Source organism: Mus pahari, chromosome 5 (assembly GCF_900095145.1).
Source record: "Mus pahari chromosome 5, PAHARI_EIJ_v1.1, whole genome shotgun sequence".
Lineage (NCBI taxonomy): Eukaryota > Metazoa > Chordata > Mammalia > Rodentia > Muridae > Mus > Mus pahari.
The window spans coordinates 104,179,188-104,206,359 of record NC_034594.1 but is presented as its reverse complement, the minus strand read 5'-3'; the positions used below and the strand labels follow the sequence as shown (position 1 = coordinate 104,206,359).

The window sequence follows — 27,172 nt, the reverse complement described above, 5'->3', positions numbered from 1 at the left end:
TATTCTTTTCATTTGCAAAATATTTAATAAATGTAGTATTCTAGCTAACTCAAAACTAATTTATTATATTTGTTCATTGGAAGTACATTGGAAGTCTAAAAATACAATACTAATTAACATGGGTTTCTTGGTTTCTGAAAAGCAACTACTTCTATATACAAATAAGAATCATATTGTATCATCCACAGAGGGTTGAACAGGTATGAGAATGAAACAATCCCACAGTAAAAGCATGTTGAAAGAAAAAAGGAAATTGATTTGAAAAAAGTCACATTTCTGCATCCTGTATTACCAGTAAATCATTCTGAATATCTATGAATACTGCAGAACTTACAGATGGTAATGTAGCTTGGCTTTTCAGTGAAGAAAATTAATAGGGCTTTAAAGCAATGTTTAGATACAAAAAAAGGAGGCAGGATGTGGGCTCCAGGTTGAACTGAAACTCCATCCACCAAATTCACACATATTGATTTTGTTTGTTTGGTTTTTTTACTTGCTTTAGTTTTGCTTGGTATGCTGGTTTGTGTTTGTAAAACAACACTTCTTATGACAGAAACAGATAGGAATCTTAGCTGAGGCATTTGGGTAGAAATTCAAAGGCACAGAGAATGTGTATTCATCTGTTTGAAATACACCATCTACCTGACCCAGGGGATGCTCATGGCTAGTGGCTTTTCTGTTCTCAGTTCCTATTCCACTTGAAGAATTCTTTGGTCTCCATCCTCTCTGGGGCTTCATTTATCTTTTCTGTATTTCTATTTAATTTACGATGGCTCTCTTCCTTACTGGAGGCTGTATAATGAAAAATAGCTGGCTTTTGTGTTCAAAGTCTGATACTTTTCACCTAGATTACCACACAGAACAGGTGGATAGTTGGGAGAAGGGGATCACTCCAAAACTAAGTTTGAGCATCATGGAGAATCTAGTCTGAACCACCAAAACCCATCTGAGGACATGCCTAGCATCACTACCTGCTGCCTTGGGCATACCTGCTTCCTCCCTCTCTAAGGGATGATGTTATTAGAGGTACTACTCCAAGATGCTCGTAAGAACTGACATACCAGTATGAAAATAGCAACTGGATGACAAGTTTCTTTCTCTTGGTAACTGGGAGAAGAGGTTCTTTCTAAGATAAGCTTGAGCATCTTGAAGAATCTTGCCTGAACCTTAGACCAAAGCTCATCTATGGTCCTGAATGCTGCAATAATGTATCTAAGAGATGTCTCTGTTGCAGTTGAGTGAGAGGTGGGTGGTCTTTCCAGATTATGACAGTGTAGAAAGTTAGAGAACAGAGCAAATATGATGACTCCACACAAAAGCTCACTATTTACCTGCATTTCCATTTCCAAAACACCAAGATATATCTTGTTTTATAACTTCTAAAGACATCGGGTGTCAGGCTATAACTTCAAATCAAGACCCACTTTTTTCCTAACAAAACTTTAATGATTTTGGTTCCTACAAACTGGATTGATTTGATTGTAAGAATTATAATTGTAAGTGGAAATTTTGTCTCTTTAAAAATTCTGATTAATGATTAAATTATTACTCCAACACAGTGTTTTTCAAATTTCAGTGTATCCTAGAATCACTGACGAAGTTTGTCTAAAAATTCAGATATTGGGGGTCTAGTTCTAATTTCATAATCACAATTTCCTAGGGTAGAAACAAACAGCTGTATTGTTCTGAGCTGGGCATCCTTGAGAGTAAACTTAAGGACCACATTCGATTGTTTTAACCTTTACATTGGGGTTATTCATTATTACAAAGAATGCACGTGACTATAACTTTCCAATTGACATTTTGAGAGTTGAATCTTATCAAACAAGAAGCCCCTATTACAAATTGCATTGTATTTCATTAGGCCATATTACTGAAAACAACAGCTTGTATCTCAGGTCATAAGTCCTGCTGAAAGATGAGATTCAGTGGGGAATGGCCTGGAAGAATTAGCAGTAGACTAAGCATTGCTTGTGCGAGATAGACTTATACTTTCATTACAATGGATAATATAGAGATGGTGGACATAGGAAATAATGAATAAGTAAAATAATACATAGACAATATGGAACATATTTCTTTCTTATCTGTGTTTACTAGGAAAACAAAGAATCGGATTCTCTAGGTCCATATCATGTTGTGGCTAGCATTAAACAGAATTTTCTTGCATATCCTTATGAGCAAAGTTTGCTTGTGGGTGTCTGCCTCCTTTTTTGTTTTTTAATTGATTGTTTTATTTAGTTATATTTCAAATGTTGACCTCCTTCCCAGTCTCCCCTCTGCAAGCCCCCTCCCATGCCCTTTGCCTCTTTGAGGGTACTCATCTACCCACCCACCCACCCACTCATACCTCACTCCTCTAGCCCAGACACTACTGCTGATGCTAAGAACTGCTTGGAGACAGGAGCCCAGTAGGGCTGTCCTCCAAGAGGCTCTGCCAACATCTGATTAAGACAGATGCAGACACTCACAGCCAACCATTGAATTGAGCCCAAGGACCCCAATGGAAAAAGATATGGAAGGACTGTAGGCCTCCTTTCATAGTTTGCTAGGACTACTTTGGCAGTTTTTGTACAGCTGGCATATGTCTACATTTACCATGGGGATGCTAAGTTCTAATCTATCCTCTATCTTGACTAGATATGCTAGGTAGTGAGAATTGCAATGAACAATCAATAGTAGATCACAGAGGCTAACAAGCACCTTGTCTGGGAGCTCCAAGGCAAGCAGCCATACAGACAGGTGAATGATAGGACCTAGGAGAAAAAGGATGGTTATTTCTAGTGGAAGGATCAGGGCAGGCTATGTGGAAAAGAGTTCACAGCCTGACGTTATTTGGGTAGGGTAGTGGCAAAAAAAAACATTCTAAGCAGAGAGGGAGCTTGGTATTTTCTATTATGCTACTATTGACTTCCAAAGAACACCTCCCTAACTCAAGACTTTCATTGTCCCTAAGGAAACTGTGCTCGGGCTGGCATACCTAATCTACAGCCCTGAAGCCTATAGGTTCAGTGTCTGGAAACCAAATGTTTATGGCTATGTAAGCACTTACAGTCTTAGGGTTCCAAGTGCTTTTGATACATCTTAGCTTTGCAAACTGGGGCTTTATGTCTACCTTTCTATTTACTTACACAGTAAATGAAGTAATAACAGTACTCCCACATAAGGTTGGGAAAAGAATTAAATAGGTTAATGAAAACATTTAAAACTCTTTTCATAGCATTTTGAAATACACATTATTAAGTATAATCAGTAAGGTGATAGATATGTTAACTAATATATTGAAGCATTCTACCATATAGACATTTATCAAAATGTCATGCTTTACCCCATGAATATATGGAAAAATACAATTTTAAAGAAAATCAAAAAGGAATTAAATAATCTTGCTCACATCAGTAAATTATAGCTTTTATGAACTCGATAAACAACAGTGGGATGATGCAAAGCCCCATGATTTCCTAGGAGTAAAATATTTAGTTTCCCATCCTAAACTGTAAGACACTGGGCAAGCACTAGGACTCTGAGTTGAAATGTATCCCTTTGGGGATTTTGTGTCCACCACTGCTCTCTGGAGGAGAATGTTTCTTTACATACAGAGTGAAGAGTAACAAAATACTTTCTTTTGTCACTGAGCATCCTGACAGCTATGGGACAGCATATGAAAGCAATGTGTGGAACCTCCATGGGAATTAACTTTTACTCCCAGAACATTTAGAAAAAAAACAAGTACTTATGGTATACACTTGCAAGCCTAGTACTGAGGAGAAGGCAAGAGACCTCCAGGGCTTGCTGGTCAGTCAGCCTGACGTACATAGAGAGCTCCAAGTCACGGAGGGACCTTGTTTCAGAAACACAAGATGGATGGGATCTAAGAATCCTAGATTGGTCTCCACAGACATATGCACACATCTGTACTCAAATGCATGCCTGTATTACACCCCCAACCTCCCCCGCAAAACACACACACACACACACACACACATACATTCTAACCAGAGAAGGAGCAGGCTTGTGGTTTTTTTGTTGTTGTTGTTGTTGTTGTTTTTTGTGGGTTTTTTTTTGTTGTTGTTGTTACATTACTCTTAACTTCCAAAGAGAACCTCCTAAGTCTTCTATTGAACCTAAGGAAATTGTACTCTCTATCATTCAGGGACATGGGTACTATTACCTCATTGTGGGATACATAACCTACAGCACTGAGAGAGAGAGAATAATGTACAATCTATAAAGGTGCAGCATCTTCTACTCAAGTACCAGGACTTAAATTCTTAACAAGATGAGCTAAGCAATTAAACATGACTCTAGCACCAAAGATGCCTGCTATGCATGACCTAGAACACACTGAGACACCTAGTACAGTTTCTCATCTTCTGAGTCTGAGTCTCTCATCTGCTAATAAAGCTTATATTTACTTCTTGGGACTAGTAAAAGAGGAAAGGAAGAATTTGGCTGATGATTCAAGACTCCTAATGTTCATAATTACATAAGAGTCTTTATTTTAGGAAGAAAAGCAAGAAAGGGGATGACAGAAAGGAGTCTATAATAGGAGTGAGTGCTTCCTTTTGAAGTGCTTCCTGGGTGAACACTACCTCTGTAGGATAGAGAATTCTGAGCCATGAGCAAGAGGTCTCATTCTAAACCCTGCTTCTGCTTATTCAGACAAAATGGTCAGGAGAGTCTAAGGGAATGCATATATATATATATATATATATATATATATATATATATATAAATTATTATGTAAAGATCTTTCTACATAATCCACTTTTTCATCTTCTTATATGTACATATACATAATCATACAAACACATATACATGTATACACAGATGTGTATATTACACACATATTGTATTTGATGAGTTAAATTTTCATAGAAAAGGAGAGATGTCATAATTTCAGGAAAATCTCATAGCACAAAAACAGTTTAAGCAAAATTTAACCTGTAAAATTTCATTTACTAGCTAGTACTCAGTATGAGTTGGGAGAATTCCATGTAAGACCTCCATGGTTTGGCAGGAGGTTGACTAAGAATTGGAATTTCCACAAGCTCAAGAGTTTGTCATCCCTCCCAGTAAATTATAAGGATATTTATTGAGCAGTAGGACCATACAGTGGCAGCCATGGAGAGCACGGGACTCTGTATATCAGGGCTGAATTGAGAGACACACAAGAACAACACATCTCAATTGATTTCTAGGGGGAAAAACCCCAAGACTCTATGGAAGAGAAAATATTATTCAGATTTCACAAGGGTAATAACTTGGCTGTGGGTTTTGTTTATTAAGAAAAACAGTTGCCTTCAACATTATATTGAGGCCAGTGTTCTGGATTCAAGATCTTGATTACTCAAGCACATCACACCCATAATTATTTGGGAATAAATTATTATTTTATTATCCACTGCTCAAATGGATAAAGGCTTGAATGGTTCTGTAGAGAGAAGGGAAGAGGAGGGAAGATGGCAGGCCTCAAATGGAAGGTTTATGCCTGTATGCTTTGAGTAGGGAGAATGTCAAATTCCTACCTGGAAAATCTTAACTTTAGTCATTCAAAATGACCCGCCTTAACCAATCTGAATTTGACAAATAATCTGTGGAAGCAAAATTTCAAGAAGGAGAACGATTGAAGAAATGACCTGAAATTCATTAATACATTCATCTCTTAATTACTGAAGGCCCACTGTGTTGGGCTTGTTATCACAGTGACAAAACCTGACACAACAATTTAGAAGGGGAAAGGTTTTGGATCACAAATTTTGGAGGGTTCTGTGTCTGTGCTTGCTGTGGGGTGAGCATCACAGCAGGGAAAGATGGGAAGAACAAAGTTGATCAAGAGATACCCCTGACCGCGAAAACACGCAGTGAACTACTTTTCCAGCAAAGACCAGTCCCACAGTTTTTACTATCTCCCAAAATAGCCATACCCATAGTGGGTCAAGCTTTCAAAAGATGAAGCTTCTAGAAAAGAACAGTTAATCTACAAATCATAACACCCATCACAGACCAGCCACTGGAGAACTGAAAACCCTTGCTCTCTGCTGTTTGTCTGTCTATGGAAAATAGAGGCACAGAAACAAATGTCATAATCTCAGACTAGAAAAGATTTAAGGGTATCCTGGTGACAAAAGTACCTGTGATTGTCATGATGATGATCATTGTATAATAATAATAATAATAATAATAATAATAATAATAATAATAATAACCATAATATGTATTCATGAGCCAGCATGCTTCTATACATCGCAGCCTTCTTATACCACTTTTATGAAACAGGCACTAGGGTTTTTTCACCTTAAAGAGGAAATTGAAATACAGCAGGTTTCAAGTAACTTGCAATTTCAGGTCAAAGTTTAAAGCAGGAAGTTTAATGCAAGAATTCATGATAGTATCATTGAATCTTTGAATATGTATAGTAATCAGAGCAACTATGGAAGTCAGGAGGCCAGAGGGGGCGCTTGAGTACAAGTGCAATGGGACACAGTTAGTATGAAGGTAGAGTAGAGAATGATGGTGCAGGAAGAATGGTGGTGTGGGTGGGTGTGGAAGAACAGGTAGGGAAGATAATACGGGGAGAAGCAACGAACCCTACAGAACTTTGGAAAAGTCTAATGAGAACCTACTGCTGTAGAAGGTCCCTAAAATACATATGTACACACATGGAGAAAGAGTTTGAACTCACATTAAAATGAAGGAAATCTTCTCCTAGACAACATGGCTCAAAGGCCAATGATCGAAGTAGCCTCTTAGTACAGATTATTGTCACTGTTCTTGGTTACTCCCTAGAACTTGATGCTAAGACCCAATTGCTGAAGATATCACCTTCCAAGTCATATAGTATGGAGAAATCAAGCTGATACCAGCCTGGCACCATCAAATCTACTAGTTATTCAGCTTCCATGTGTATGTGGGCTTTCTATTATTTTTGTTGTTTTTGAAAACCAGCCTTAGTCCGTAATGATCTGATAGGATGCATGGGATAATTTCACTATTTTTCTACCTGTGGAGGCCTGTTTTGTGACCAATTATATGGTAAATTCTGGAGAAGATACAGTGAGGTGTTGAGAAAAAGGTATATCCTTTTGTTTTGGGCTAAAATATTCTATAGATATCCATTGAATCCATTGTTTTATAACTTATGTTAGTTTCACTGTGTCTCTATTTTGTTTCTTTTTCCATGATCTGTTCATTGATGAGAGTGGGGTGTTGATGTTTGTTTGTTTGTTTGTTTTTTTGTTGTTGTTGTTTTTAAACCACAGTCTTTGAATCTACAAACTCTGGACTTGGCTCACTTGGCTGACACAGGAGAGAATGGAAACCATCAAATGAAGTTTCCTGCTGACTCTCAGCACAGCTTGCAGCTGCAGGCCTTCCCATTACCATGGCTCTGCCATCCAGCTCACTCCTGGAGATGAAAGCAGGAGGCTCTCCCTTGGCCTTTAATTAGGAGATTGAAAAATAATTAATTACTAACTTCAAGGTTTCCTGGAAGTTATAGATGATATGCTTTGTGTATGCTTCACTTCATTCTCCAGACTAATAACTTTATCTCCTCCATATCCTTCTTTTCCATAAAGTGGTCTATACATCTGGGAAATATTTCAATTAGTGCATTCAGGGGAAGAGATGAAATTGGGAAGTTTAGACAAAGCCAGACTGCCTCATGGTGTGATTACTAGTCTGTGTGGTCATGGGGTATTTTGTATTAATTATTAATACAGGACACTTAACATTTTATTAAGTTATAAATGTCTGTGTCTAAATTTTCATATACTAATTAAATGTTGAAAATACAAAATAAGTCCCACACAAGGCAGCCTGATAGAAATCTTGTAGGAACAGTTCCATTGACTTTAAAGAAAACAATGCCAGGTGTGGTAACACTTGTTTGTATATCTAGCATTCCAGAGCTGAGGCAGGAGAATTTCCATGAAGTAAGATCATAATGACAACATTGACTTATTTTATTGATTATTGCAACAAGAAATTAACAATGTTCTCTTCTGGTAGACTTAAAAATGAATGTGAAGATACTTTGCAAAATTTTCTATGGGGAGTTTCCATGCTGTAATTGACTCTTTAACCGGAGGAGATTCACCCCAAGGTGGCCTGAGGTGATCCTCAGACAGGAGCTCACTGAGGAAATTCCACAAGGGTGAAAAAGCCTGCAAGAAGTTGTCATTAGTAAGCCAACATCAGGTGCTTTCTGGCAGGCATTTGCTTTAGAGACTGAAGGAAGAATAGAGAATATAGCCAGGGAAGTGACAGGAAAAAGCTTCTTAAGCATTTGATTAATTTATGACAGGGGCTTAAAAATTAGAGAGGCCGCAAGAGGGCTGAGCCCCGATAGAACTTTGATTTGCGTAGGAAGGATATGGGGCGATTATTAATGCTTTAAGGACAGGCTTAGATAAGAAAGACGTAGAAAAGAAATCTGTTTGGCTACTAGCCAGAGATTGTTCATGGCTTGAAAATACCTTTTAGACTAAGGGATTTAGCTCGTAATCCCAACCAGGACAAAAATAAACCCTGACACAGCTCACTCATCGCTAAGATACAAATCACTGCTAATGTTCAGGGCTTCAGAACCACCGTGCCTTTTCTGGAAGGTTTAGAATGGAGATTCAACATAATCTAGTGATTTCTCAGTGATACCACAGATATATTAAGCCACAATCTCTGATAATTGAATGCAGGAACTGACTTTTTCCTACAGATTCTCCAGGGATTCCATCACAAAGTCATACAGACACAAAGGAATACAGACATCCTATCGATAGATACCCTGCATCTTTGATGGCTCAACCTAGAGCCATAATTGCATGTGTCCTGAAGTTAGGAGTTACTCCAGTCTGTCCTCCTCCTGGGATGTGCCTGAGTAGGGAGGGGCAAACTCCACTCAACCCCACTGCCACCTCACTTGACCATTTATTTACCTGCTGGTCTGGACCAAATCCATGAACTCACTTTTTACTTTGAAGGTGACATTTTTTTTTTTTACCAAGAAATTGTTAATTCCACTTTACTGAGAATTTTGTACCCAGTGTATAGGAAACAGTTGGGGGCTGAGGCAGAAGCAACCCAGAGACACAATCCAGATCTAAATCTGATTAATTAGAATCTGCATTTAAAAAGATCTTTGGGGGATTTGTCTTCAGTTTCAGGTTTGAAATGTATTACTCTGAAGTTCCATTCCCCCAAAGCACTTCTTGAAGGACAGAAAATCCACCACTTGGACTCAAACTCACTTGAGCATCTCTTTACAGTGTCAATCTCCCACAGGATAGGTGCCAACAGTCCTGGTCACCTATCTAATGTCTACTGTGTGTGAGGTGGTGATGTAAGCTTATTTCCTTATGGTGAGTGGAATTACTAAATTCATTTTACAAGTGAAGAAACTGAGGCAGAAAAGACCTATACTTGACTGTGACAGCAGAGGGTGTTCAAGGACTTTGAGACCAGGTGTTGGAATACAGGCAAGGGATCAATCACCTTAAACTTCATACAATTGCAAACATCTGGCCCCTTTCCACAGCAACTGGACCAAAATTCTTATGCATAAATCCAGTGATATGCATTTCACTATGCTTGCAGGCAACAGCATTTGAGAACAACAAGCTTAAAAAGACCATTTCTTTACAAAAACAAAACAAAACAAAAAACAAACCAAACAACAACACCCATCTCTTAGTGTCCTCTAATTTTCCCATACTTATTTAAGATCATGTTCTAGGTATTGGGTTAAACACGAGAGTAAAGAGAAAGCTGGGGAAAAAAATCTAAAAATCTGAATCTTTATTCTTTTAGGGCCCTGACTTCAAAACTGTGAAAGGACTTATCTAGGCTTGAAGAGTTGGAGGCAAAAAGATGGCATGGGGGCTTAGAAATTATAATCACAGTAATGCCTAGCATTTAAATAATGTATTGAATCTCTGGAAATTGGAGTAAAATTTAAAGTTGCCCCAAGAATGCTCACATTACAAGCTGTGGTAATTGAACCTTCAGCCACAGTTAGAAAAGGACTCTTGAAAATCAAGGCAAATTTTATTGCCTGTAGACTACACATAGAAGCAGTAGCTGAAGTGACCCCTGTTCATCAGGGTTGACTGGCTCCACTAAACTAACCTGGATTGCAAATGGCAGCTCCCTTAGATGACCCACAGCATTCTATATTTCTAGTAAATCTTCAAGTTAGTTTTCTCAATGTTGCCTGTAGCATGGATCAGAATGGAGCCTTCTGTCCCACTGTCTTTCCTGGCTATTCCAAACCCTCTTTACCTGATTCATCTACTTTAGATCCTCATTCCAGAAAATAAATGGAGGAGTGTTCCTGTAAGAGATTAGCATTTTTCTTCTCCCAAAGATCAGATATATAATCCTCTACTTTCCTTTTTATTCAATATTTTTATTCCCGATTCTGCCCTTAAGCGGAGCTATTATATTAACTCTGTGGTAATGCTCAAAAGGTGAGCAGCACAGATATAAAACTCCATATGTAGGTGCCTTATCTATAATATAAGTCACTGATGGCAGTAGCCAACAACTTGGGAGTATACGTAAGAAGGTCTTCAAGAGCTGACATGACCCCTTTGCCCATCAGATCTATGGCAATGGTGGCCCTACCTTATCACCTTAATGAAATGTTGCTGTAGATGAGGCAAAGAAGGAGGAAACCCAGACAAATGTGGCTGTGACTTTCTAGGGGAAACAAAGTGCTCAGTGTCATACAAGATTTCTATGCACAACTGAACAGTTCCTCCTTCTAGGTAGCTGGTCCAGCAGTAGAGGAAGTCTAGTGCTGTGTGTCAAGTATCACCATCATGACCATGAGTGGTTGGGAGACAATCTATCTTCTCAGGGCACCATGGCTAGTTCTTTTACGTTCATGCATTTGTTCTAATTTCCTTCTCTTACTGTGGTGGGAATAAAGTCTCAGGGACCAGAACTCAGGGTGTGAAACTACTGTAAAAGAACAGGTTGTTAACTCTGAACTTCAGACTGAGACCAAACTTCAGACTATGATACAGCTCATCAGGAAACTGAGCTAAGTCTGAGGAAAAGACTTAAGCTGATATGTTCAACAGAGACTCGGATCTTCATCATCCTAGATAATACCCAGGTACCTAAATCATCACCAGAAAACAAACAAACAAACAAACAAATACAAATCTTACATTTCTAATGTCTGTGCTTGATCAAGGCTTATTGGCACATTTGCTCCTATTTTTCTACACGGTTATTCTAATTACCAGTTGAAACACTGAGATTAAGCTCTGTGTTATTAAGTATGTGGATCTGAGTCAAGCTCACATAGCAGCTCTGGGGTGGTAATGACACTTCAGTAGAAATCCCATAGGAACAAATGTTTAAACTAAAAGAGTGATAAGGACAGTCAATATGTTGCGACTATTTGAAGGACTTCAAGATCATGTCAGTAGGTCAGTAGGTCATGTGTATTCTTAGAATGTGTACCAGTGAAATCATGACATAGCATATCTGAATATGTTTTTTCCAAGTCCTGAAGCTAGAACTTCATATGCAGGACTTTATTTATACTCCTTTACTTATTTATTGTCAAGCTAACACTTAGATGAATGAGAAGGGTGCTCACACTGCACAATCTCCCATATATTATATGGTGGGAGATAAATCAAATGGTTAGAGAGGAAAGCAAGATAAGAGCAGCCAGCACTTACCTGGCTGGCAGGGCCGTGGGCATGGTGTCCACTCGCTGAAAGCAGTCACAAGGCAGTCTTTCTTGCATGGGAGGAAACAAGGTCTCACAGTTTCTGGCCGTGTAGACTCTGGACATCTGTCAAAACAAAGAGACTCTGTCAACATACTAGGGAATAGAAATAGATTGACTTAGAACTGTAGGATTTCATACACACACACACACACACACACACACACACACACACACACACACACACACAAAATGTATCTTTTATGGATAATGGAAGAAAGACTCAAGGAAGTGCTGCCCCTTACATAGGAGGTCATGAACAGAGGCAGAGCTCAAGTAAACTCTAGTTCATTTGATTCAGAAACCAATATATTTTTCAATACAGCAAGGAAAAAGGATGTGGTTCTTAAAATTAAAGAAAGGCAAATGTCAATTGTCAATCTACCAGGTTCAGTTCAAATGATACTTGATATTTTTCATAATAAACAAGTAAAAACATTTTTTTAGTATTTTTAGTAAGAAACTTTTTTAGGTAAGATATGAAATTATTGATGTGCTACAAAAAGAAGATGAAGATGTAGAGCTAGGTATGGATACACGAGAAGGAAAAGCCATTAAAGTTCCCATAAAATGTTGAGGTTCTCTGATCATTAAACATTTGGAATATTTAAATAGTCCCTATGTTTTCCATAGAACATGGAGGTGGAAGAGACACATGACACTGCAAACCACAGATAACAAATATGCATAGTAGCTGTCACTAAGCATAGAACGATGTGAGAGCTGTTATTCCACTGAAAATTAAGTTAACGTGTACAACTGGGAATGGAATTATTTAGTCAATCACTTGGAAGAAATAAAGTTCTGATAAACAACATTTTTTTTCTTTCTTTGATTGCTTTCATGCTTCTGAATACTGAGAGTTGAAAGGAACATTTGTCTTCTAAAACAAGGGAGACAGAGTGGCACTTTACCATGCAGATGTGAAATTTCCATCTATAAAGTTCACATAAAGTCTAAATGTGTCATGTAGTTTAAAGGAATGATGTTAGTGTCAGAACAATGTGTTGCTACGTGCTTTGCCTGTGCTCTCACACTTATTTCTGACATCAGTTCAGTGTAATGCTCAATGGAAGGGCTTCAATAATAAAGAGTAAAGCCCAAACTACCTGGAGACCAAGCACTTGAGAAAAATATCATTGTAGGAAAAAAATCGCATAGCAAGTCTAACAATTAATAGACTTTCAATAGAAAAAAAAACAAACAAAAACAAAAACAAGAGATAAGATTATCATGGAGATATAGACCAGAGCTTCATAAAATCACAGGATGGTAATTCAGAATAAAAATTCTCTAGGAGCCACAAATGACCAACATGCAAACACCAGTATACATCAAATTTAAAGACTCGTGTTAGGAACTAATCATGGTAAGGGAAAAAGGAAGGAAAAAAAAAAGATGTCATCTAAGGAGAAAGAGAATGCTGCTGACATTGGACCTTACCTGATAAATCTAAACATGAAAAACATTTTCATAATTTAAAAACTTAGGAAGCAGTGCAGAGAATGGAAGAGGCAGTCTTGTTCAGAGATGGTGTGCTCTAAACTATTGGTCCAGGTAGGTAGGGAAAAGATGCAGTTATGGTAAAGTTTGGGCATCGAAAATGAGAGGCAGGAGCCTGAGGCCCTGATGAACTGAATCAAGGGTTCCGAGAGTCTCAATGAAACAGCAAAGAAGGATGCTATGTGTGATGGCAAGTACTGGTTGTCAACTTCATGAGATCTAGAATCACTATCAAAACATATCTTTAACCATGCTTGGGAGGGAAACTCTAGATTACATTTATTGACATAGAAGACCGACCCTGACTGTAGGCAGCAGTCTTCGGTGGGCTGAGAGTTCAGACGGAATAAAAATGAGGATATGAGTTTAAGCATCAGCTTCCAGCTCTCCGCTTTCTGATGGTGGGGATGATCAGATGGTCAGTGATCTCCAGCTCTGGGCCCATGCCTTCCCTACCACAGTGGGCATTGCAACTTTGAGCTATAACTCCAAATAATCCTACTGTATGTACATTGTTTCTTGAAGCATTTTGTAATGAGGCAAATTACGAATGCACTTTAGATGGCCAGTTTATGCTTCCCACATGTAGAAATCGTATCTTTCAAAGTGATAGTACTTGAAGGTGTGGTCTTTAGGATGTGAGTAGTTTATATGAATGAAGTCCTCACAAGAGGACTAGACTCCTGACATGAGAAGTCTTGTTCCCTATCCCTATTCATTGCCATGTGAAGATACAGCAAGAAGTTCATCAAAAAATTAGGAAGAATCCCCTTATTCTACCCTGAGCAGACTGTTAGCTTGAGATACCTACTCTTTAAGACTATGAAAAGTATGCTCTAATTTTTGGTCACTGCATCATGACATTTCTTTTATTATAACAGTTCAAATTGTTTAAGACAAAGTTCCCAAAAAATTTTAATCAAAAGTATAAATATATGTTACTGGCAGAATACCCCATGGAGAAGAATGTCATGAAGGTCCTGGAAACAGGAGTCAAGCATTATTGCTTTGATGGATATTAATTAATAGATGAATTATAACTAATAAACAAAAAAAACAAACACATGAATATCTAAAAACTATTTTATTTAGAATTAAGAGGGAAACAATAGAAAGAACGGAGAAGTAAGAGTACCTGTGCATGTTCGTTCATGTGATTATGAAGGCAGAGTACAGGTAGACAAGAAACCGGTAAGATACAATTAGTGGCACAGGATGGAGTGAGAAAGTCTGGGTGCTTACTGCTTGCATCTCATCTCTCTATTGATGAGCTAGGTGAATTATTCTTACACAGCCAAGAGAAAGACATGAGACACCAGTTGAAATAGAGGTTGGGTTTATGGGAAATGGGGTATAGAATAGGAAATGGTTGGGGAGGGGAATGCATTCTACCATCGATCCTAGGGTGTTGTTCAACACTGCGGAGTATGTCATACTCTGATGAAAGTAAATTACAGTGGAAAATGTACACGCACACAGGAAATAATGAGTGGGTAATGAATAATAAATGAAAACTTATTAGCTGTATTGTTATTAACCATAATTAATTCAAACAAACCATTATTAAATGGATTTGCTCAATGAGCAAAGCTGTAGGAAGAAGAGATTCTTTAGAATGATATAGTGTCATTGAAACGATCCACTCCAGTAAGCAAATTTATTTCATACCTTAGTCAGACAGTAAAAAACACTGAAATCATTCCCAGGACTTTTATTCATACTCTGAGGTCTAATAAAAATAAAGTGAACTGTCGTTTATTCTAACCCCTCTGCTGCCTCTCAGGTCCCAGAGCTGGAAGCAGAGTACTGTTTAGGTACTGCAGGAGTGTCTCCAGCAATGCCTGCTCTTATATACTCCATAGAACATAGAAGACAGATGTAGAGGTCACATCCACCTGTGGAAAATTCCTCTGGGCATTCAAAGAATACATAAGAAGCTACTGTGATGCTGGCCTTCAAGTTTTCCATATGGGGCGCCAATACTGTGGGGACTCTGCCACTCAAGCAGGAGTCAAAACTACTCTCTACTGGGCAAATGAAAGGAGTTACAGAGACAAAGTTTGGAGCTGAGATGGAAAGAAGGACCATCCAGAGACTGCCCTGGATCCATCCCATAAAAAACCACCAAACCCAGACACTATTGCATATGCCAGCAAGATTTTACTGGCACGACCCTGATATAGCTATCTCTTGTGAGGCTATGCCAGTGCATGGTAAATACAGAAGTGGTTGCTCACAGTCATCTATTGGATGGAACACATGGCCTCCAATGAAGGAGTTAAGAAAGTACCCGAGGAGCTGAAGGGATCTGCAACTCTATAGGAGGAACACTATGAACTAATCAGTACCCCCCAGAGCTCATGTCTCTAGCTGCATATGTAGCACAGGGGGGCCTAGTCAGCCATCAATGGGAGAAGAGGAGTTTGGTCTTGCGAAGATTATATGCCCCTGTACAGGGGAATGCCAGGGCCAGGGAGCAGGGAGGGGGAAGGGTAGAGGGGACTTTCAGAGAGGAAACTAGGAAAGGGGATAGCATTTGAAATGTAAATGAAGGAAATATCTAAAAGAGAGAGAGAGAGAGAGAGAGAGAGAGAGAGAGAGAGAAGCAGCTCACCGAGAGTAAAGCTAGCCCTCTCTAAGAGGGACACACTCTCTGTGCTCCACCTTTAGGGAATAAGAGAAACATTCCTATCTTCTCCTTGAGAAGANGAGCCCTGGGCGCTCTAGTGTTTTATGGAACAGGGAAGCCAAGACTTATCCTGAAAGGTTGCCCACTTTCTGGCCCATAGAATCCACTGTTCTCTTGCCCATGAAATTGTGTTTTTGTTAATTTCTTCTTCCAGAAGTTTTTCCTCCAGAGCACAACTTCCTTTATTTATGGGCGTGTTGTATAAGACTCCACACTTGATCACATTTCCAATTTTCATAAATTTTCTATCAGAGCCCCAGAATATCATCCTTGTCAACCAACAGCTTGTGTGTCTTCTGCCCGCGAAAACTACAAGTTTGATTTTCGGCACCATTTCAGTGACTGACCCACATCAAGAGTCTCCGTACTGTTTATGTTGGAACTTAGGTCTGTGGGTTCTACAGGTAATACATGTGGCATACTGCTAGCTCTGGTTGTCTTGATGAGAGGATTCTGCCTTATTTGTTAAAAATGCCAGGTCCTTAGCTCAGTATAAGTTGAAACTACAAGTGAGTCACTTACTACTCCATGTCATTGGAGCCAGAAGGTGAAACAATTTGAGGGGACATTTCTAAGTTCTTCAGCCATTTTCAGACTGAAAGCACAGCCTCAAAAAGCAGGAAGATATGAATTCGCTGTTCAGTTAGTAGAAAAATCATGGCTGCTTGCCCCTGGGGTTGATTTCCCCTTCCCATCTGTGTGTATACATGGTGTGCTGAATTGCACTGCTCTTGATATTTGGCACACAAATTTTATTTTGATCTATCCATTCCCTTAGACTTGTTCTGGGAGGTTCTGTACACCTTGTCTTTCATTCTCATCCTATAGATTGTAGCTCCATACCGACATGAACAACATCAAAAGGAGCTAAGAAGTCACACTCTTTCACGATGCTTCTCTCATCATGGTGCATGCTCTGTGCCCATCTCCCTAATCACCCATCGGACTCAGCCACAGCCATATTCATCTCACTCAGCTGGATGGGGCATATCTGCCAACATTTTACTGACTAAATGTTTAAACACAGCTATTTTTTTTTTTACTATATCTAAACACAAATGCCAGGTGCTTTCACAGTAGAGGCAGGAAATGCCTTATCAGAAACTTTAGATGGCTTGGAACATTGTGCTTTTTATCTTTGTTGCTATTATTTTTATTTTAAATGTTACAACTGGAAAGCATTGAATAATGAACCAAACCCCCAGAAATACCCATGTGAGCTATGACTTCTGTTTCGGTAGTGTGCAGGCTGGTTCTCATTTTCTGATATGATCAGTTTTATTTCTCATACAATGGTAACATTCTCACCCACACAATTGCACGCAAACAAAAGTGAGACTCAGCAATGTGAGGAGAGGAACTTTGTGTCTCTCTGTTGAGGGAGTTTGGGACAAAACACAACACTTAAGCCCATTTGTCCCTTCTCTCTAGCCCAATCTTTTTCTTAGGAAACTATTTGTCCTCCTTGTCTCTAACCCCGATACCACCCGAAGGATTTCACAGGTAACAGAAGATCTGTCTGGGTTGACATGGACTATGACACTAAAAGGCCTGTAAGTGTATATATTTTTGGAAAGGACAAAGTGAATCATACTTTCTATTGCTGGTAATTTCATAGAGCATTCCACTGGAGTATTATCTTATTTCATTTAACGTGATTGACTTCAAGAATTCTAATTAAATAAATTGACTAAAGTCAATGTAGCCTGCTCATATTTACCAGGATGGTTTAGAGACATACAGTAAGAATGAAAACTTCATGGCTAGTTTTACAGCTTCATTAATAGTATATAAAGTAGTTAACATCAGCATACCCAAGCCCTCTATGTCTGTGTGTATTATGTGAAGCATCCATCAAAGTGACTTTCAGCCTGTAGCAAAACTGAAGGTTATCCATTGAAATAATATTTTAGAGTCTCACATACAAATTTTCAAAAAAAGAACTCAAGACCTTAGATATAAGACCTTACTCTCTAAGCTGTTAACTTCTGGTACTGTGATTTATTTTACCAACGAAACAGCTTTAAGCTCATGTTCTAGATTCATCTCTGTTCCTGTAATGATACACTTGATCAAAAGCAATTTAGTGGAAAAAAATGGTCTATTAGGTTCTCCCTTTCATATCCGTGATTAAGGCAGGAACTCAAGGAGGAATTTGAAGAAGAAACCATGGAAGAACTGTCTTTGTTGGATCACTCACAGACTGATGTTTAGCTAGTTTGATCATACAGCGCAAGTCCATCAGCTCAGGTAATGGTGTTGCAAAACAGTGGTTTGGACCTCTAAACCAATTAAGAAATCAGACAAACCCCTATAGACTTACCCACAGGCCAATTTGATCTGGGAAAAGCATAAATTGAGACTCCTTTCTTGGGTGACTTTATGTTTTGCCAAGGTGACAGCAATTCTAACCAAGACAGTTAAGATTTGAATGAAGGGGTGTGTTCAGATATCTTTATAATAAACTCTTATTCAGAGTAATGATGAGATATGAGAAGACAATGAAGGCCATTTAACCTACAGCTCAACTTTTCTTGTCCACATGATACTTTTTTAACATGTGGCAAAAACTTAGTAGATATGTGTCTCTATTCTAGTGTCCTTTTGCCAAGAAATGGGGGGGAAAGTTACCTTAATACAAGTAGAGTTTTCCAGCTGTAGTTAAGAGCTGAAAACTTACGGAAGAGAGATCAAACTCTCAGCCTGCTATATTTCTTCTTTATAATAACAAGTAAATATTTATTGCATATCATGTTGGGGTTACCCTATTCTTACACCATGTCTGTTTTGGTTTTTATATTTATTTTACTGTTTCATTGATAGTTTTGCAAAGTTGAAAATTTAGGCCCCAAATTAGTAAGGTTGCATTTCTTTCCAGAAAAAGAGGTCCTATGTCCACACAATTCAATTATATTAAAACTCTTCGGATTTGCCATTGATCACAGTAGACTATCAGTTGGACTGGGTAACACGAAGTGTTATGGTTCAAGTTATTCTAGAAAATTCATAGAAATCGATTCATAGATTCATTTAGTCCACATATTGCCTTGGCTATCAAGTAAGCAGAAAGATACAACTGATATAAATTCATACCCTCAAACAACATCGGTACTGAAAAGTCAGACACTGCAGCAGCAATGGCATGCTTGCATCAGTAAAACAGGTCATGGTTTCAAACGGCTCTTTATGCTGGCACCTTTTGCTACCATTGACTGTGGTACACATATATTTGTAGAAGGTAAAGATGAACAACAGGTTCTCTGGATCTTTTGTCCTTCATGTTTACTCCTTGTCTAATCTTATCACTCCTCTACAAAATTACCTTTTACTCCTGAACTCCAAGAATGTTTATAGGATTCTGGCAACATGGTGATCAGGAATACAGCAATAAAGGGCAGTTACTACCAGCCTTCAAAGTCACATATCTGAAGACACAGAGGTAAAGACTTCATGGCTATGATTAATCTCTAATCAGTTGTCTTTGCACATGTTTTCAGAACTATCAGCTCATCAGATACATAAGTACCAATGGTGGGCCACAACTGTCATTCTTCTTCCTAGGATAGCCAGTTTTGTTCCCTTAACTTTAGCTTCTGTAGTTTTCCTCATACATAGCGAATGCATCTACTATAGCAGTGTGGAAGGGCACAGGCCTTTACTGTGGTGCCAAGAGTGAAGATACTCGGGCGTTTGTGTTGCTACAAGGGACATACATTGTACTGAATCTGACAGATGGGCAAATAAATTTGTCTACAATATCAGAAAGGGCAGGGGTGTGGAGACAGGCTTGGCATGATGCTGTCTGTGTTTATGACACAAATGTTTCTGCAGCTCTCTGAACATTAGATTCATTGTCTACCCCTGCTTTTTATTACCTAGCTGCTGCACCTCTAAGTTCATGCCATTAGAGAATTGAAAAAGGAGACTTTCTTCCTCCTAGACAGAAAATTTGTATTTCCTAGGGGAACACTGAATTGCTAAGCTGATAGCAATATGCCCAATCTTGTATCAGCACAGTCTGTGACTCAGCATTCCTATGGTCAGAGTGGGTCTTCTATCAAGGCAAATTATGAGGTCAACTACCCCATCTGTGAACAAAGCATGGGCCCTTAAATTCTCTCTTTGCTCCCACAATCTGAGCAAGGGGTAGGGCCAGAAATGAAACTCTCCCAGTAGACGTCTCTTGTCAATCTGTTCTTTCTTATCATAACTTTAAATACTTCTTGACATGATTTTTAAAATCTTTATCCCAGCTCCCATGTCAGTATATCCATGTTACCTTTAAAACATATGTCTTCATTACAATTACATGGAATACAGAAAACACACAACTGTATTTTACTTATGATTATTGATTACACAAACCAAAATTTCTATGTTAAGAGAGATTTGGGAGTCTGAACCATAGTGAAACATTACCCTTCAAAGAATAGACCCTGGCTCCAGGCTGACCTAGTCTCTGCAAGACTTGAGAAGAACTGATGAAAGAGGAAGTTCTAGAAAACGTGTTTGATTACTCAAATTTACTTCAAGTTAGTGGAGATGACTTAACTTTTCATTGACTTATGCATATATCATAAATGAACTTCTGTAGCATATATTGAATATGCTTAACTTTTAATTATATCTGTTAATCAAGGTTGAGTAACAAGAACAACAAGGTCAGGAAAAGACAGCATGGTGGTTAAGAGCATAAACTACTCTTCCAGAGAACCAGGATTCACGCCCTGGAACTCAAATAGAATGGCAAACAACTACTATAACCCCAGATCCAGGAGATCTGATACCGTCTTCTGACCTTCGTAGACAACTGTACACACATGAGCATATACATACATGTACACATAAATATAAATTAAATCAAAATTTTTCAAAGAACACCAATTCTTCTTACCCTACCACAAACCTATGCCTGCTGGTTGTTTTATACATATTTTCTACTAATAATACATGGAAAATGGTCATATGACCATTCAGCAGAAGGCTGGAGGTACCTTTTGGTCATTACTTGTCCCACATGACTCTTGATACAGAAGACTTTTCGTGTCTGAATGCCCACCCCACATGTTGCTTCTCCATTCCAGCCAATGGTCACATTGAGGGCAGTCACAAGAGTATTTTCGGAGCAGGAACCCCAAGCAGATGTCTCCCAGTAGAGCTGTGTACAGGAATGATCGTTGCATAGACGGTACTCTTGGAGTTCCTGAGCACTAGGGCAAGGCTTTCCGCCTGTGAAGATTATAAGTGAGAAAGAAAACATGAATCGCAATGCTACCATTCTTGATTTTGTTTCTTCTGCATCCTGGAGACCTAACCTACTGGACCCTTCTGACTCTAAGGCCAGGAATTTATTCGCTATGCCATAATCTAAGAATAGTGGTGTGCTCTTGTCTCTTAATTTAATAGGCAGTGGGTCCATATTCAGCAGAGTATAAAATTAATTTATTCTATTGTCCACCTATGAAGCACACATCTCTGAATTGGACTCCAAAGAAACCAGCTTTTCCTTTGATATTATTATGTTTGCATGAGCTAATCAGTGGGATAGACTAGCTCAGTACATCAGAGCACCCTATACATATGTTAAAGAGACATAAAATAGGCCATGACCTTGGAGAGGCATCATGTCAAACACACACTATCTATAATTCCTTTTGTTAAGGAAGATGTTTTGTTTCTCAGACTGTCATTTTTAAAGTACTAATCCCCCATGAAACATTTTACTGCCACTTGAGAAATCCAGAGGTGTCTAAAATCTAGCAAGAAAAAGCTCATCTTCAACTTGGAAAGAGCTCTCACAACCCAGTATGCCCTGGCAGGGAGACCAGGCAGGTGTACACCTTTACACCCCTGGCTGAATCAGATAACCAAACCTCATTTCTATCTATTCTTTTACATTTTTATCCAGGGCAAAAAGTAGTACATCTCTAAAGTATTGATCTTTCCCTACACATTCACAGTACAACGTTTTATTCAGTGAGAAAAATAGCTCAGATGCATAGCTCCTATTTTGTTAGTTTTATTCTAATTAGTACTAATCTTTCCCCCTCATTCTACAAAATCAAAGCCGGGATATATAAAAAAGCAGTTGCACTTTAAAATGACAAAATCTTTCCTTTACCATGACCCTGGCCCTATTTCTCATGATCACAGTACTGAAACCTTGCTTAAGATGCTGCTCACAGCAGGGGTCCTGCTATCCTGCTGTTCTAATGGAGCCAAAGACTGATGAGGCAGAGGGAGGACATGAAAGGGATAACATGTGTATCTGGGGATGGAGTCCATTGCTGGGAATCGTGGGAGCTGCTAGTCCTTTAATGTGTTCTGCAGTTACCATCCACATCCCATAGCACCTTTTACCTTCTTCAAGGCTAGTTTCATGGCTTTCATGTTCCCTCCCTGGCCCTTGGCACTAGATATTCTGGTAAAGGAAATCAGGGCACAGATCAGTCCCTTATAGATGTTCCTGGCACATCTTGGTGAAAAGTCAGGTCTCTAATTCTTGCTTTGGAACTCCTTTATATTAGACAGATCCAATTATGTTCCCAATTGTGCATGATACCTGAGCCTGGATGTATGACTATACTTTGCTCCCTTCTCTAAGAAGTAGAAGGAAAGAACATGCAATCCATTAGACTGGGTCATCTAAAAGATTGGATTGAAGCAATCCATGTGGAATGGTGAGCCCAGCATAGATAAAAACAGAGGATTCACAGAAAATAAAGTGTGTCTGGAAATGAAATGGTTAATGCATGTATAAGGAACAAAGATAGAATCTAAGCCTATTTCCATGCAAGGCAAGGATGTTTCCGTTACTTATTCAATAATAAAACTTAGAGGGGAAGCAATGAACCTGTTACTCACCTTCTCCAGCCAAAGCCAGGATAGAACGTGACCTGGTTTGTTTCCCATCTGAGTTTTTATTTGAACAGGACTGCGAGCAGGATGACCATACCGTCCACTCACTCACTACACAGTCCATTCGGCAGGGAATTTCACAAGCCATCCGTTCAGGAGGAGGAGGCACTGGACAGAGACCCCCTGATACTTCTTCTCCTGTAAGAAAACAGAGATAGTTGCTTAGTGATGAAAAGCAGGGCCAGCCCAAGGAACACACTGGTCCATGGTTTCTCTATAATCCCACTTTTTCTTGGAAGCCTTTAACAGGTGTCCAAAGCATGAAATATAAATATGGAAGTACTGTCAGCTATCTGTAATGTTTATGCCAAGAAATAATGTGATGTTTGAAAAGGTAGATAGCATGGCCAAACTCGCATTTGTCAGACTTCACAGGGACAAAGTTTGCCCCTTCTAGAAACAGTTTAGCCATGAATGACTGGAGCTAAGCGTGACTGACATGTTAATGGTGGACACACAGTTCATTCATCTTCAAAGTGGAAACCAGAGAGCTCTGAAGGTCACAAATGATGCTAACCATCATAGTCTACGTTCTAAATGAGAGTTTCACCATCCTAGTTATCTTTTCAGGGCTGTATCTCAATACTTACTACCTAACACACATCACCACATGATCTTTGTTTTCTCTGTACAAAGAAATAAATAATTTAACCACAATGGGAAAGGGCTGTGACTGAAATCACAGAATATGTTGACAAAAGTAGAAAGACAGTCTGAGGTCCTTCCTAAGACGTTTCATAATAATCTGATTAACTTACAAATAAATACTAATTGTACTTAAAACCAGAGTGAAAAACAGACCAAAAAGAAAGATTACCAATTTTGCTATTGACACAGGGCCTTTACTGTCTATCTATAAATAACATTTACAGTCCTTTGATATTACATCCTGCTATGATTTTCATAGTTTTAAAATAAGGCAGGGTAAGATTTAACAATAAGCAGATGGTAAGACTAATGGGATCATTTCTAAAATACTTTTCATATCTCCAAAGATAACAATGGTTTCTTGAAAAATAAAACATGTTTGGGTTATTTATCATTATGACAAATTCCTTAGATAGAATAATTTGATTTTTCTCCCTCCGTCCATTCATATTCTCCTCATACACAGAGGACACAATAAATAAAGGCACCATTTATTATTTGAAATAACAACATAAAATCGGGAATAACATCTATAGGATACACGCAGTTTTCTCTGAGTGACTTTACAGTTTGGAATTTCCCTATCATGATCAGTCCAACATGAAAGTAATTACTAACAAGATGAGTATTTATTGAGTACCTCCTTGGTGCAGATGGTGTATTTGAATATATTATATTATATTATTATATTACATTATGTTATATTCACCTAACCTTAGGAGAAACTCACTGGAGTCAGAATGCTCTCTCTCAGCTCATAGATAAGGAGTCCCAGAGTGAGCATGGAAAACTGGCCCATGGTTATCCAGGGAAGAGTTGGGAATCACCACTAAACCTCCTAAATCTTGAGCTTCTATTATCCCATTATCCATGCTATGGCTAATCCCCTGGAGATGGATATTCTTTTCTGAGGAAGTAAATAAAACAAGCTGACAGTCAGCCAGCCTGCCTGAAGGAGAAGACAGTGCTCAGTGAATATCTGCATTCATATTTGTAAATGAGGCCAGGCTCATTGCCCTTGAGGTACAAATAAAATTTTTCAAGCATATTATGAGAAGTAATAGAGACTCCAGCAGATAATCAAGCTGAAAGCTCGGCTCCAATCATTCTCCTTTCAGTCTCAATCTATTTTCAGGGTGAGTCCATACTGTGTAACCACCCCCTACACACACACACACACACACACACACACACACACACACACACACACACGAAGTCATCTAGGGGCATCTCATTGCCACATTCGGAAGCCAGCAGGCCAGGGTGGGGGAACAAAAAAAAAAAAAAAAAAAAAAAAAAAAAAAAAAAAAAAAAAAAACAACTAACCTACATCTAATCAAAATTTAATTCCCACTCTTGTGAATATGATTAGCATAATTTTAACACAAAGTATTCTAAACTAATGGTTTGCAAAGAACATTTTCGGGAATAAGAGATACTCAGGAATCTTACAAAAAGTGGAAGGGGTAGACAGTATACTGGGAAGTACTGTGTTAAACATGAGCTGTGCTGTTGGAACTGACTAATTTAACAGGATATTGGCTATGTGAGTGAACATCAGAAATTTCTGTGGCAATAAATGTGACAGAGGGTTTTTCCTCAATCATTCATTAATGGCCACACAGCCTCCTTGTAAGAAATGTCTCTCTACAAAAAATAGCATCCTTTTCACTCTGCTTTAAGAACATGCTATGTCAAAGAATTATAAAATTGTCTATTATTTAAGGAGTGGAAACCATGTGCAATGACTGCAAGGGGATAAAAACATAGGCTCAGTGCAAGGACGCTCCACAGAGCTCATGTTCACGATCCACGTGAGCTACAGACATGCAAACTTAAATGGAATCCAAAACTAAGTAGCTGAAATGTGACACAGACAAAATATGTTGGGATCTACGGCAGGGAACACATTGGACTTAAGTGTCATGATATGCATTCAGACGAAGCAGAGACAAGCTGAGATCAAAGCCAATGAGGGGAAGATGCCTCAGTCAAGTGAGAGACACTACTAAAGGAACAGAATCAGGAAATGAAAGCAATGTGGAAGGCGGACAATGCTGTTCATCCCTTGAGGTAAGAACCAGGGAGAGTTATTTAATGTTGAATTCTAAGGGATAATGAAAATGTGGAAACAAGTTCTTATTTACACTCTTTCTTTTTTTTTTACAATTGGATATTTTCTTTATTTACATTTCAAATGTTATCACCTCTCCCAGTTTCCCCTCAGGAAACCCCCTATCCCATCCTCCCTCCCCCTGCTTCTATGAGGGTGTTCCCCTACCTACCCACAGACCCAGTCCTTCCACCCCACCCTCGCATTCCCCTTTACTGGGGCATCAAGCCTTCACAGGACCAAGAGTCACTCCTCCCAATGAGGCCTAACTAGGTCATCCTCTGATACATATGCGGCTGGAGCCATGGGTCCCTCTATGTGTACTCTTTGGTTGGTGCTTTAGTCCCTGGGAGCTCTGTGGAGGTCTGGTTGGTTGATATTGTTCTCCTTCCTATGGGGTTGCAAACTCATTCAGCTCCTTTAGTCCTTGCTCTAACTCTTCCACTGGAGGCCCAGTGCTCAGTCCACTTGTTGGCTGTGAGCCTGATATGGCTGTCTCCCAAGAGACGCTGCCAGAGCCTGAGAAATACAAAGGAGCATGCTTGCAACCTTCTTTCTTTAAGCTTCCGGTTACTCTACCTTTTCATGACCCAAATTTTCCCTCCTCTCAAGGCATCACACACTCATGCCTCTCAGCACTGACTTTGGGTTTCTAGAACGAAGCTGCCTCATGAACTGATGTGCCAATTACTAATGCAGAGAAATGGCAACATACCCATCAACATTCAGTTGTTTGTCCTTGCAGGCTAATGCAGGTCTATGAACAAACACATCAGAGTAGGTTGAAGGAAACCATACTGATAGTCATAAACAGTTCCTACAAACCTCATGGGTTTGTTTGTTAGTTTGTTTGGTGTGTGTGTGTATGTGTGTGTGTGTGTAAGAAATTACACTAAAGAAAAGTTACGAAGGGCATTCCTAGCAGCAATGTGTCCCAGCTAGTCAGTTGAGTGTTGGACCAGCATTTACCCTCTAAGAAGACCACTTAATATCCTTTCCTTTCCGTTATCTCATTGTAGTAATGAAATAATAACATCACCTTTTGAGGAGAGCCCAAGGATGAAGGATTACTTAGTCAACAAAACACATAAAAAGTAATTTAACACATGACAGGCTCATAATAGGAAAGAACCTAACAAGATGCTGCTTGCAAAATGGTACACACACATACACACACAAACAAACACACAAACAAACACATACACACACATGCAAGCACACACATGCACACACACATACCAATCAATACGCTAAGGGTCTAAATCTCAGCTTTTGTGTGGTACCCATGGAACATACTACCTTTATTCATCTGCTGAGTACAAATCAATGTCTATGTAGGCTCTCATGAATGACAGAAATATTTATAATCATCTAATGCATTTTGCTGATACAATGAACTAATAAATCCTTCAAAATCCCATCCAAGCATACAGGGCCAAGGAGTGGGAGTGGGTGGACAGGGGAGCAGGGTGGGGGAAGGGTATAGGGGACATTCGCGATAGCATTTGAAATGTAAATGAAGAAAATATCTAATAAAATAAGTTAAAAAAAT

The 27,172-nt window shown here is 38.9% G+C and overlaps 1 protein-coding gene across 1 annotated transcript in view; it reads right to left on the bottom strand.

The window, feature by feature from the left end:
- The window catches only part of Thsd7b (thrombospondin type 1 domain containing 7B), an 872,787-nt gene that overhangs the window by 396,130 nt on the left and 449,485 nt on the right, over positions 1-27,172 (bottom strand). Inside the window, exons 7-9 of the mRNA XM_021198560.2 lie at positions 22,806-22,997; positions 20,936-21,170; positions 11,700-11,815 (exon numbers count right to left, since the gene is read on the bottom strand). Coding sequence (XP_021054219.1) covers positions 11,700-11,815; positions 20,936-21,170; positions 22,806-22,997 — 543 coding nt within the window. The remainder of the gene's footprint in view (positions 1-11,699; positions 11,816-20,935; positions 21,171-22,805; positions 22,998-27,172) is intronic.